At 42.4% G+C, this 14457-nt stretch overlaps 1 protein-coding gene across 2 annotated transcripts in view; it reads left to right on the top strand.

Annotated features, from left to right (window-relative positions):
- CCDC85C (coiled-coil domain containing 85C) overlaps positions 1–14457 on the top strand; it is a 150703-nt gene that overhangs the window by 108913 nt on the left and 27333 nt on the right. Inside the window, exons 3-4 of one of the 2 annotated variants that reach the window (XM_034767997.1) lie at positions 3692–3730; positions 13125–13229. In XM_034767997.1, coding sequence (XP_034623888.1) covers positions 3692–3730; positions 13125–13229 — 144 coding nt within the window. The remainder of the gene's footprint in view (positions 1–3691; positions 3731–13124; positions 13230–14457) is intronic. The other variant, XM_034767998.1, reaches the window with a different exon arrangement.

Genomic DNA, 14457 nt, shown 5'->3' on the forward strand with positions numbered 1-14457 from the left:
CCCAGCTTTAGTTAGAACAGCTGAGGGGTTGGTCTAATTTACACCAGTGGAGAATCAGCTCTACTCCTTTTGGCCTTGGAATCTATGCTCCTGCCCCACCACTGCCATATCCATCCCTTTCCCAGCACCCCCCATACGGGGTTTGGAGACCAACTTAGCACAGGTGCCAGTTTCACTGCTTCTGTTGAGCTTAGGGTGATCAGATGACAAGAACAAAATATTGGGACACATGAGGGGCCGCCACTGAAGCAAAAAAAAAAAAAAAAAAAAAAGCCCGAGTGCCGCCAGAGTGGAAAACATACATCAGTCAGGATGCGGGACAAACAACTAAATATCGGGACAGTCCCAATTTTATCAGGAGTTCTGGTCACCCTAGTTGAGCTGATACTTGTGAGCTGTTCTCCTCTGCAAGAGGAATTCTCCAATGACACTTTTTGGCCGGTATTGATCCACTTTGCCCCACCTGAGTGGCCAAAGGAGACTGGAGATTGTGACCCAATGAGACTACTCCCAGGCTTAAAGTTATACATGTATTTAAGCACCTTGCTGAATCGGTGCCTCAGTCCTTGGCTTCTCCATGAGTTTGCCAACAAAAGGGGCTGATTGCGGAGCTGACTGTTGTGCTGTAGACACCTTCCACTGGTCTGAGACTCACTGCATACAAGCCACAGATCCGTGGAAACAACTCCTTTTTGTATTTTAATACTTATGGATGTAAGAGACTAAAAGCTCTGGATCTGAGCCCCAGCACCAACCTCAGCTGTTCCAGTCTTTGGTCTCTCTCTCTCTTGAGCAAAGATTGCCAGTTGGGTGATTATAATTATATACTGTATTTTCATTTGAGCTGATTACTTGAGCCTCACATGAGCTATTGGGCTGATCTTTCTCTGCTGGTATAAAAATGAAAAGACAAGACAACCATTCTCAAATGTTAATGATGGATTAAAGCTCCCTGTCTCAATTTCTACAGAGGACAGAGAGCATTGTAACTGGCACTGTTTTTTATTGCTTATACCCCATGGAGATGCCGATAACAAATATTTTTACAATAGAGTTTTACATGCTGAAATCTTCTGCTAAACCTCTTGTTAACAATCTCCTGCTATTCATTAATGCTTCCCCACAGCATTCTCTCTCCTCTGTCAATTAAGAACTCCAATTTTCATCACTTTAACCAAATGACATCTGTTGCTTTGCTTCTTCAAATCTTCATTTACCACTCCCTGTCTAAGCAAAAGCCAGAGAGATGTACAATCTGAAATCTACGGCTTGATTCTGTTCTCACATCAGTTTTTGCACCTATTGACACAAGAGGAGTTACTCCTGATTTGCTGTTGTGTAAGGCCAAGATCCAGCCCTATCTTAAAAATCTAAATACACACACACAAATAAATTCTGTATTTTTCATTGAACCTCAGCTGTTTCCTGTGCCATTTTTTCTCAAAAGCCCCTCCTGCATCTCGTTCCCACAGTTGTCATCTTGTTCCAGAATAGAGAAACAGAAAAGGATTTGGGGTGTGTCACCTGTGAAATTAACTTGAGCTTCCCCAGTTGCCTACTGGATAGGGACTCAGGAGACCTGTGTTGTTCTTCCCGGCTCTGCCACTGGCCTGCTAGGTGACCGTGGGCAAGTCAGGTTACCTTCTGCATTTCTGTTTTCCTGTCTGTAAAATGGGGATAATAATAGCGACCTTTTCTGAAAAGCACTTTGAGATCTGCTGATTAAAAGTGCTATACATGACATAGAAGATATTAAACAGAGGGGTCTTTAATTTCATCCCTTAACTTTCCTTTCATCTGCAGTATTTTGAGAAGTTTGTCTTCTTTAAAAAGAAGGGTTTAATTACTGGCATTTAAAAATGCAGCTGCAAAGCACTGAAGGGCTGCCTTGAAGCCAGATAAAGATGTGCAACCTCCATTTAGGTCCTGACTAAGGATGCTGATGGTTTCAGCTACTGGAAATACCAGAAGCAATATGGCCAACATTGTTTGTGCCATTTTACGTGTGCTGGTGCTTTGTGGCCAGAGTATACAATCCAGGGGATTGCTTCTTGTATTCAGGTCAGAGTGGCTGTGACCGGGGTTTTTTTACCTTTCTGTGCAGCACGGAGTGCAGGTCACTTGCCAAGATCATCTGAGTATATCTCATTTAATCCATTCCATGCCACTGCGGAGGCCTTGGGCACTGGTGCACCTCGGGCCCGTCTGTTCTCTGCTGGTGGCACATTGTAATTTAATCTCCTGTGGACTGTAATACTTTAGACTAATTTTGATTGTTGGGATTAGTGCGCAGGTGCTGTGTGCTATTAGTGGTCTGTGATGTACAGGAGGTCAGACTAGATGATCTGGTGGTTTCTTCTGACCCTAAACTCTGTGACTCTGTTAATCCGGATTTGAGAGCATTACCCTACTGACAACCCTGGCCATCCATACAAGAGTGCGTGTGTGTCAACTCCGGCCATCCGTGTGTGTGTGTGTGTGTGTGTGTGTGTGTGTGTGTGTGCGTGTGTGTGTGAGAGAGAGAGAGAGTGAGAGACAGAGATCAATTTCAGTGGGAGTTGGATGGCTAAATACTCTAGAGGGCTTTGAAGATCTTACCCATATTATGTATGTTCCTTGTGTGAAGCTAGCTGAAAACTTGTATGTAAAGCTACTGTCTCAATCATCAGATTAAGTCTATTCCAGTCAAAACTGTATTCCTAGGGAAGAGTCTCATCCCCCTCCACACCCTTAATGTTGGGTAAAAGGGCTGGGGTGGTGTTGAGGACCCATAAAATCTCTGTATTGAATTCTTCTGGAGAATTCTTCTGGTGCAAACAATATGGAAAATAGCCATAAGACTGTCTTCTGAGCACCTCCTCACAAGCGCTGGCACAGAGGGCGTGCAGGGAGGAGCAGAGCTGAAGGTGGGAAGGGCATGTTGGGAGTGGGGTCACAACACTTAATGCTGCAGGGATTCTGGGCAGTGCTGCAGTCCATAGGCAATTGGGGATAGGTTGCTTAGATAGCCACCCAAGATGGTCTATGTTGCTCTTGGGGCTGCAGAGCAGCCAAGGATCAAGAAGGTGCAAAGGTGGCATAACGCTACCTAATCACTCCTTTCAAGAGGCGCAGCACAGAATGTCGTCCCTTGTTCTTGTGGTCAGGCCTAGTGATGAGAGAATATGGCCAGGAGGCAGAAATTCTTGGTTCTGTCACCCGCCCTTCCGCTGACTTGCTGTGGGATCCTGGACGATACATTTAAGGCCTTTTTTTCTGATTTTACTTACATCAGTGTAAATCAGAAGTAACTCGACTGAAGTCAATGATGTAATGCTGAGTTTAATCATGCTGAATATTCTATTACAGCACAGGTCTGGCTATTGAATTCAAGAGGTGTTCTTGTGAGGTAAAGTGTTATTCAGTACAAGTAAGGGTATAACAATTTGGCCAATTTTGTCTGAGATTCGCCATCTTTAAAATAGGGATATTAGCCTATTTATGCTTATTTGTCTGATAAGGAGTTCTGTGAGTCTTAATTTATCAATATTTGTAAAGGCCTTTGAGTTCAAATATTATCTTGAAAAACCTGAATGTTAAAAAAGTCCTATTTTAGTAATCTGTAATAAAGATTAAAGTTTACCATGACAATAAAGTGTCTTTTATTTTAATTAAGATTTAAGTTGTATAATATTCTTTTGTTCCCTCCTAGCTGACTGACCGCAACAGCTTGCCAAGAAATTTCATTAAGGTAGCGAGATCTAATACATTTATAAGCTCTGAGCTTTTTGGATCTGTGGGACTGCCTCTGAGTATTGGTGGTGGCTGTTTGGTACACTGGTGGATCTTTCTTTCAGAGGCTCATGTTGGCAATTTCCATTTTTAATCATCTGAATGTATTAAATGCACTCCTGATTATTTGTAACTTCTGCTCTGCACTGGTAATAAAGATATGGGTAAGTCTGTCAAAACTCAGACTGTACTATCAAAAATTACTATTCAAATCAAAGCCATTTGCCAGTGCGAGGAGCTCACAGCTAAATGGCTTCTGGACCAATGTGTGTCTGGAATAATAGCAAAAGCTTTCAAACTAAATCTTCCATTTAATTACCCAGATGCAAACAACTGATGGTTGAGTGTCAAAATTGAGGCAATTTCAATTACTAGAACAATTATGGTGCAGTGAATTGCTGCCAGTAGGTGATGAAGTATATACACCACAGCAACAGGCAGGTGACTTAGATAATGTATTGTACTACTGTCCAGAAGCACATTGCCCGCACCCTAAATTAACACTTTGAATAATCGACAGGCCTTCCTCAGTAAATTGCACCTAGACACTGCAGATGACAACATGTGTTTCCAGCTTCTGGTATCTTCCACCCTCCTTTCAGCTGTCAAATTTGAAGGAACTCGCCCCCCACCCCCCCGCTAGACTGCCCAGTTTTTCACCAGCCTCACTTGTCTAATCTGCTTCCTAACCTGTGTCCCCAGATATGAGCTCATTCCTACCTCCTCCCAAGTTTCAGGGATCTTTGCACTACAACATAGACATGTTCTTTCACCCTCTTTTCTACCTAACCCTAATTCTACCTGTCATCCTCACACACACTGAACTCTGGCCCCAGTTCCACCAACCTCCTATATGTTGGTTCCCACCCAGCTGTACAACCCAACCTCCCCCCAGCTGCCTCCTTTACCTACCTGCACAAGAGCCTGAGCTAATCAGCTTCTGATTTACCCCCACCTCCCCTACTTCCTCCACAACTGAAATCAGAGTGGTTCCATATACCCAGCCAATCAGGATTCCAGCACTCAGAATGCTAACTTTCCACGTGTCTCCTACCTGAAGCCTATGTGGCGTTCTAGACCTTTAGAGTGAAGCCAAAATAACCAGAGTGAAATTAGCCCCTATGGAGAGGCCAGGGCCTATTGAGCAATAAAGTCCCTTAAGCGTTTAAATGGTCCAGATGTCTTGTCCTGCCTCACTGGATGGGGTGAATTTCACCTTAAATATTTAAATTAGACAAAAATCAAACCCTGAGCTGTTGGGAGAGTGGAGCGGACACTAAAAATGGAAATTGTCCATCTCTCTAGAGGTTGGGATGCTGGTGTGACTTGTACATGCTTTAGATGCAAATCTTTTACAAATCTTTTTATATTGCAACTGTTTGAGTTTATAGCAGATCTAAGGATCCTTTCCATTTAGTTTTACTGCATGCTAAGATATAATTTCCTCTAAAGCTCTGTTGCATAACAGGTGTAATACAGTTATGACGTTATGACCTCTGGGTATCATTTAAAAGTGATCAAAAATCTTGGCTACCCTCCAAGTTCAGGAATCTGCATTTCTCCTGAAAGAATAGATGACACCACTAATGCCAATAACAGTTCAAGAAAATGTTGTGTTTTAGTGGCCTCTTCTATTCTTGCAAGGAAAACTCAGAGCCTTGAATGCAAGGCTTAGCAGGTAAGTCAAAAGTAAATGAATCTCAGCTATTTTGTTTTAAAATATCATGCTCTGTGCATAATTGGTTTGTGGTTTTGGATCTTAAATATACTTTGTGTGTGTGTAAGATTTCCCATTCACCTTTCATAATGCTTCTGCTCAGAACTTACAACAGTCTGAATATCATTTTCCTATGTAAAAGCTCTGCTGTTCTGTTTAAAATGAATGCTAGTGGACTAAAGGCCATGTTCTGATCTTACACCAATTTTACACCCTTCCCAGGCTGTTGGCTTTATGGAGTTACTCCTGATTTACATGGAGGGGAGGGGATAAATGAAAGCATAATCAGACCCTGTGTCTGTCAGGTTGCCATAGAAAAGTTCTTTTCATATGGGGGGGGGGAGGGAAACCTCCTGATGTAGTGGCTCACCTTGCCAGGCAATGAGCTGAGCCCACCAGTATAACATGCAATCTGCTGTCTCTCTAACTCACCATCAAGAAGTTAAAATGGTTGAAAGGTGAAGCTTATAGTGCAGTGTCTAAAAATTATGACCCACTGGGATTACCAGAGTCCGTGACATTGTCTGCAGTTGTCCACTCAGTGCTTCCCAATCCCCTCCTGAATGGACTCCACTGACAGTAAATAAAAACTCCAGACACGCAAGTTATCATTAGAAGATGCTCTTGAACAGCGCTGGGCTTCACAAGAGTGATGCTTCTTTCTGTTTTCCATGCAAATGGGACTAGCAAATGCCAGCTTTGACAGACTGTGGGAAGGTAAAAACAAAAAAAAAATTACCCAGGAGGAAAACAAACAAAAACAGACAATCTGACAGAGGAAACCTAGGGAAAAGGCTCTAATATATCAGTAGCATGAGGATACAAATGGAGAATCTATTTTTTTTTCTCCTGTAGAGATCTTCAGCTATTTCAGTTGATGACAAAGGAGAGAATAGTATTTTCAATTAATGAGCACTTATATAAGCTCTGTTCTGAATGCTAATTCATTGATTATTGGAAGCTGACAATGTCATTTTCTAATATTCCTGGGTTATTTTAGAACATAATTCTAATGTAAATAGTTCCATAGCTTTACTAATCTTATACATAATGCTGAGAAAGATCTGGGTGGCCATCAAGCAAATTTGGGTCTTTCTCTCTTTAACTTTAATATAGGAATGACCCATTTTATTATATCCTAGTGTATAGGAATTAGGTCCTATTTGTTCTGTTTTTTCCATCCTCTCCAGCAGAAATTAGCCTAAAGTGTAACTAAAAAGATAATTTGTCTAACTTGCCTGAAAGTTCTTATCTGCATAGTTGGTTCACTATAGCTATAGGACTGACCAGACAGAAAGAAAAAGGAAAATAAATGTTTTTGCTTATTACCCTAACCTTAAAATAGCAACATAAACATCATCCATCTTCTCATGCTATTTGTAACAGGTCACAATTTATTCTTTCTGCTAGAAAGAATAATAGGCTTTGATTCAAACTTCAGGTGTGTGATAATGGTTTTTAAAAGTTTATTATTAGAATTGATTGAAATTTGTCAAAAATTTGAGATTTTTTTAACAAAAACTGAAATTTTGTGAAAAATGTTCCCTATTTTTTCCACTCAGTTCAACTTATTATTCTATTAATGATTAGATCTATATTCTAGAAGAGAGAGAAACTTATGGCGTTAGTCAGTTTTCATTAAGGTCTAACTCCATACCCACTTTTACTGAAGTGAATGCGTAAAATACCCATTGATTTAAGCGGGCGCAAAGTTGGACTCATTTCCTCCATTAAGGCTTAAACTGAGTAACAACCATGTATAAATCTCAAGATCTGGCCTGTTAGAAGTCTTTTTCTGACTCAAGACATTAGGATTAATTAAACAATAAAAGATGTTGTATGATCATTCCCAGAGAATAAGTAAATAACTGCACTGGGGGAACCTTTGATGGGCTGTCAATGATGGAGGTGTCTGACATGAAAGTGAATGTGTTTAGGAAGCAGTGGTTTGGTGTGTATGCTCCATTGTTCTCTGAGTCTCATAGTTTTGGAGAAATCTATTGTAATGGGTGCAAATGTAACATCATGCCTATGAGTCGGTTGGCAGTAGTGCAGATTGACACTGAGTAATTGATGGACACTCTGTTTGACTACAATGGGAGTTGGATTGGAGCTAGGTGAGACCTTGCACTTCAGTGATATTATGTGCCTGATCTTTGTGTACCAAGAAAGCCAATGGGAAGTACTGTGTACAAAAAAGGAAAGCAGGATTAGGCCTTAGATTAGTGTGTGCTTTAGGATGTATCTTGTTCTTTAAGGACTTGCTCCTGCTCCCATTAAAAGCAGGACTGACTCCTAACTAAGTTGAGTGGTATGAAGCTTTTCATCGTATGAAGGATTTTCTTTCACGAGACTTGTAAAACGACTTTACTGAACAGTGATTTACTAAAGACCTGCTGCCTGGCAACTAAGATCATCTCCAAACGGTGATGGAGAACAGAGGTGATCAGCAATGGTGCTTTTAAATGCCATTCTGATGAGAAAATTAATTTAGGAGTCACTTCCATCTCAGTAATGAAAATTGGGCAAGGGAATAAGGGATTTCATTTTGTGAGTGAACTAACAATGCAAATATCAGGATTTTTAATTTAGGTTTAAATGGCATAATAGTTTCTCATTTTGATGCATCATTAGTCATATTGCTTGTTAATGAGGGATTCACATTTTTCCTTGGTTAGCTTTAGACCGTGATAGCGAAGTCAGATGAATGTGTAAATGTTTATGAATGTCTGTGAGGTAATTGCACCAGCTTTTCTTCTGCAACCAGGAAAAAAACAGACTTTTTCCGTCATATAAATAATGGTGCTGAGATGTGTTTTATGGGCTGTTGGAGGAAACTAGTTTTCATAGAACAAGTTACATTTTGAAACAAATTTTCTTTTAAAGAAAATTGTAGTAGGAAACGAAAACTGTTTAGTGCTCATGAGAGGGACTGGAGCAACAGCACTGAAAGTGTAGCCCAAATAGGTCAAGATTTTCTACTCTGCCCCACTAATGTGCCTTACCCATGACTGAGGTGGTTAAGTTTCTTTACTTCAAAGAGATGTTTGTATCCTGTGAAGAGAGAATTTGCTCAGACAGCACAGGGTTGTGCTTTAGAACCAGAGGTCTGCTGACTTCACATTTGCACTGATTTCAATGGGAGCTGGATTGGCCACTAGTATAGAAATGGATTTCTCCAAAACTATGAGACTCAGAGAACAATGGAGCAACAAGGAGCATGAAGGCCCATTCACTGCTTCCTGAACACATTCATTTTCATATTGGACACTTCCGATGCTGACAGCCCATTGAAGGTTCTCTCACTGGTTTGTTCCATTTTTCTTTATCTAAAGGCCTGATTCAGTGTAGACTGAATTCGGTGGGCATCTTTACATTGATCTCCAGGGCATTGGATCAGACTCATGAACAGCAACCAAGCCTTGTCTAAACACAGAAGTTGCACCAGTTCGAATAAAATTGGTTTTAAAACTGATTTAGTTAAACAAATGCAAACCCCTGTGTGGAGTCTTGGTTTTATTGGTTTAATTTGTGCCTGTAAATTTACCAACACAAACTAAACTGCTATAAACCAGGTTGAAACCAGAATAGTGTCCATGCTGGGGTTTGCACCAATCTCTTTAATCAGTGTAAAATCACATCTTTAGCTAAATCAGTGCAACCTTGAGTGTAAACCAGGCAAAGGTGTGGTTGCCTTAAATTGTTTGGCAAGACGGATTGTCACAGGGCAGCTGGTACCTTTAAGTGAAGCATGCCCAGCTCTCCTGCACCAGAACAGATGTCCCCAATTTGGCCAATAAAGGGGGTGAGGCAGCACCTGGGGCCATAAAGGATCAGGGAGAATTGGAAGTCAGAAGAGCAGCAAGAGGGGTTTACTGTTTGATCTTCCCCAAGCTAGAGAGAGCTTGGGTCAGAGGGCTGAAGGCAGAAAAGGGCGTTATCTGCTAACTCCCAAGCTGGAGAGCCACGGACCAGAGAGGGCTGAACAGGGGAGCAGAAGAGGAGCTTTCCTGCTGATGTCGCCATGCTGCAGAGTGGGAGCCAGAGGGCTGAAGGCAGGAGATCAGCAGAGGGGGTAGCCTGCTGGCTTCCAAGTAGGGTTGCCAGCATTCTAATTGCAGAAAACCAAACACCCTTTCCCTTCCCCTTCTCCAAGGCCCCCCTCCTGCTCACTCCATCCCCCCTCCCCCTGTCATTCGCTCTCCCCCACCCTTGCTCACTCGCTCAGTTTCAGCAGGCTGGGGCAGGGGATTTGTGGTTCAGGAGGGGGTGAGGACTCCGGCTGGGAGTGTGGGCTCTGGGGTGGGGCCAGGGATGAGGGGTTTGGGGTGCAGGAGGGGATGGGGGGTGGGGCCCAGAGGTTCGGAGTGTGGGAGGGGGTTCCAGGATGGGGAAGGGGATTGGTGTGTGGGAGGGGGTACGGGCTCCGGGAGTGGACTTGGGGGTGCAGGTGCTGGGGTGGGGTCAGAAATGAGGGATTAAGGATGCAGGAGGGGGCTCTGGGCTGGAGTGCAGGGGTGTGAGGGCTCCGAGCTGGGAGTGCAGACCCTGGAGTGGGGCTGGGGATGATGGGGTTGGGGTGCAGGAGGTGGCTCAGGGCTGGGGCAGGAGGGTGGAGTGCTGGAGGGAGTACGGGCTCCAGTTTGGATGTGGGAGGGGGTTCTGAGCTGGGCAGGGGGTTAGGGCGCGGGAGAGGGGTCAGGATGTGGGTTCCGGGCAGCGCTGACCTCAGGTGGCTCCTAGGAGCTGGAGGGATGGCCAGGGTCTCCGCATGCTGCCCCCGCAGCTCCCATTGGCTGTGGTTCCCCCCTGGCCTCCCCTCTGCCTAGGAGCCAGAGGGACATGCTGGCTGCTTCCCGGGAGCCAGGCACGGAGCCTGCCTGCCCCGCTGGAAGGGCTGGGGTTGCTGCCTGGCAGAAGGACAGGAGAGGACTGAAGAAGAGCCCAGATGTGGTGGACGATGCTGCAGTATGGTATGTGTCATGGTGATGAACTAGAAGTTGTGGGATCTTAATTACTATATGCACTAAGGGGCGATACATGGACTATGTTTTGGGACTTTTGTACAGATACATGCACTGTGTTTTTCTGATAAACCAGCTCCAGGAGGGGTATTATTGAGCTAAGAGAGCCTTTTGTGGAGTGCTTAGGGGCCCGAAAGGGGAAGTGGGATACTAACCCTGGCATTAGAGCACCCAGCCGCAAGGGGGCACTCAGGGATAAGGGGGATTTATTCACAGGGATATTTTGAATTTGCTGTCAGTGCAACCTATAATGTGCTAGAGAAAATGAACACTCGGTCCAAAGTACCAGGACCTTTCTCAATGGGAACAACTCATCTTGTGGCAGGAGAGCAAGATGCTGAAAGATGGAAATAAATAGCCACAAACTGCCCATCTCTATCCATATTCTCCCAGTCCCTTCCATGTTTGTGTCAGAAAGTGGCATGTTTCTATCAGTGCAGTTTGTAAGATTCCAATGCAGCAGAATTACATGTTGGGCCGTGCACTCTAATCCCCAGAAAGGCATGCATTGTCCTTCTCGAATGGAGCATTATGGATAAGAGCCTATGCATCTGTGATCACTCTAGCACATAGCAAGGACTTTAAAATTCCTTGCTGTACTATTTGCCTTTGTTGTTCATGTGCATGCACATATGCGTGCGTTCGACTCAGATGCAGGAGGGAACAGTACACCATGCCCAGAAATATCAAGGCAAAATGGAGGTCAATGGTAGATAACACAATGATGGGATCCAGCATTGAGACTGCTGGAGCCACATGTTCATATGTGATAGGTGAGGTGCAGGTTGTAGCTTGCACAGCCAGCCAGGACAAATCCTCTGTTTCAATATAATCAGCCAAGAAATGATTACACATTAGACCCGTGGGACATTGTCATTAAACGAAGGTGTCTAGTCATCAGATTTGCATGGACTTATCCAACCCTTCTCCCCAAATACCTTCATCCCCAAACTTCCCCCATAAAAAGCCCAGGCATTTATACAGTGAAGTAAATCTTGCCCTCAGTTCCAAGTACATTTTACCTGCAAGAGTGAGCTACATTTCAAAACTTTGACTCTTCACTTGTGAAATGCAAAAGTTGGGAAAACAAGACAATAATCACTTCTGATGCCATCTTACAATTCCAAGGAAAGTGTCAATGCGCAATCTGTGCAAATCATTCTATGGCAACTGATTGCAAAGGGATAAAACACTTCTAGCAGGTTAAACTATGTGGCGGTAATATCCAGTTCTTTAGGATGACTGCCATGAAGACTAGTCATCTCTGCACAGCTTGTAAAAGGAATAGGGTTAGCGGGCTGTAGCTGTGAACTCATTAGATCACACTGGATCTTTTTAGAATAATATAGTATTTGAGAGCTGAGAAACAGATCACTGCAAGAAAAAAATCTCTACCGTCGATGATGGGAGAATGGTGTATGTGCTCTAAGGGAACCAAACTCTTCTGCTGTAAAATGGGACCAATCAGTGGAAGTACACCCATCACCAATGCTGCAGCGACAAGAGTTCTAAAGGTTTTGGCTATGGTCAACCCCTGGGATTACTGGGGTGTTTTTTTGTCTGAACAGTTGAGCTGATTTATGAGACATTCCATTAAATTTTATTGCACCAATGCTTTTTCTTTAGTTCTTTTGAAGTGGAAAATACCATTTTTGCAGCAAATGCAAGTCAAAACTCTTAATGGAGCATAAAAATCCCAAAGGTCATGCTTTTATAGCTTTAAAATGGAGGCCAATGCATTGCTTGATGCTCTTGAAATACATACAGTTAATGGCATGTTTATGGTAAAAAAATGATATAATCCCAGATCCTTCATTTCATCCTCAGGTATACTGGATCTTTTAAAAACAATTCTGCTGGTTCTAAGGGTATCTCATTTCAGATTCACCAAGTGAGGGAACTAGACAGAGACTCCCTCGTAAGGAGACCATTATAATACATGATCATTTTATGGTCATTGTGGGTATTATTTTCCATAGAATGTGTGTGATTTATAACATTTATTTGTATGGCATGTAGAATATTTATTCAAGACTCTGTGTGTACAAGAAATTCTTAGCCAAACAAGAGATGGTGTCACTTACATGCGAGAGCTTTCATAAATGAGAATGTCAATATTTAAAAACTCTTATTACTCTCCAATTGCCAATTGGAATATCCAATGTAGTCTTAAAAGGAAAGCTAGAAAATGGTTTCTGGTGTATTCTGATTGGTGCATGCTACTTTTCTTTTAATAATATATTTTTATTTTGCAGGAATGAGGTCAGAGTTCACGTGAATAATTTTCCCATCTGCATATTAATGTGTTGTTTTTTTTTTAGTGATCTGAAATTTAGATGAACTTGGGCAAAATAAAATATCTGCCCAGTCTATCTGTGAATGCTTAATCTCCAACCACTTGACAATGTTTTTCCAGAATTGAGGAAAGGAAAAGCATTTTAACTATGATGGTCATTTTAACCGTTATTTCAGGGAAAAGTTATTATGGGAACAGGCCACAGAATAGAAATGGTCACAAGGAAAAGCTAATAAAGAATTCTAAGCAGAATGAGCATTATTTTCCTTCCTCTGGTTAATACAGATTGTCCTATTTTCTCTCTTTGTCTTTGCAGCAATCTAGCTCTGGGGATTTGAGGACTCTAAGAAAAGGGTTATCCCCGTACCACTCTGAGTCACAGCTGTCATCACTGCCGCAGTATCAGGATGCCATGCAAAATGTAAGAGCCATTTAGCTACCTGGTGTATTTATACAAACAAGAATCTTAAATTTCTGAGAAGAGAGAGAGCCTGAGCTCAGGCATGAATGCAGATATCTGGCAGGTTGATAGGTCGTCCCTTCAGAACCAAATTCTACCCTGAAATCAATGGTGTGAAACAGAATAAAATCTGGCCCTTTATCACAAGATTTATTCAATTTTACAGGTTGCAGATTTCCAGAGACGCAGGAAAGTCTGGAAACATTGATCTTAACCCATGAAATGTTGAGCTCAGGATTTTTCTAGTTGAGGTTTCTCAGATAACTCAGAAACCTGTCACTAAGTGCCTATCTGAAAACAAAGGGGGGTCCAATCGAATCTGATGCTTCTTTTCTTAAACTCTTATGGTCCATGTCAAAAAATCTGACGTTGGATAAGACAAAAGATGTTGCCGGGTTTCTAACAATTAGTAGTCAGGATCTGTTGTGCTCAAGTTCTTGGTGCTTTCTGTTTACCCTATGCTCTTCTGTACAGCAAGTAAGTTTATATAACAAGATGGCCCTGCTCTGCTTCCTCTAAAATGACAAAGGAGGTGAAAAGTCTTGAGTTTGCTAAACAATATGCTGTTATTTTCCTGGCTCCTCCTTTCAGTCCCACAACACCCACTAATTATTGTGCAAAATGTAGCTGATGAGAACATACCAAACCATCCTTTATGCTCATCTTCCAAAAAGATGGAGGCACCTCTGAATGTTATACTTGTTCAATTATATCGCGGTGAGGATTACTCAGCACGGGGAGCCCTGGTGGTGTCCAGACACATGCTGGCAGTAAAGCGATATGAAATTGATCCAGGGTCTGATTCGGACATTGTGCTGATCATAGCTTTGAGTGCTCATTACTTTTCAGGATTCATACATTCCAAGTCGACAAAGGACCATTGTAAGCATCTAGTTTGACCTCCTGTATAACATAGGCCATAGAACTTCTCCAAAAATAATTCCTAGAGCATAACCTTTAGAAAAACATCAAGTCTTGATTTTAAAATTGTCAGTGATGGAGAATCCACCATGACTCTTGGTTAATTGTTCCAGTAGTTGATTACCTTCACTGTTAAAATTTTATGTCTTATTTCCAAGCTGAATTTGACTAGCTTCAACTTCCAGACAGTGGATTGTGTTATATATCTTTCTCTGTTAGACTGAAGAGCCTATTATTAAATATTTGTTTCCCATGTAGGTTCTTATAG

The sequence above is a fragment of the Trachemys scripta genome, chromosome 4, assembly GCF_013100865.1.
Source record: "Trachemys scripta elegans isolate TJP31775 chromosome 4, CAS_Tse_1.0, whole genome shotgun sequence".
Taxonomy (NCBI): Eukaryota; Metazoa; Chordata; order Testudines; family Emydidae; genus Trachemys; species Trachemys scripta.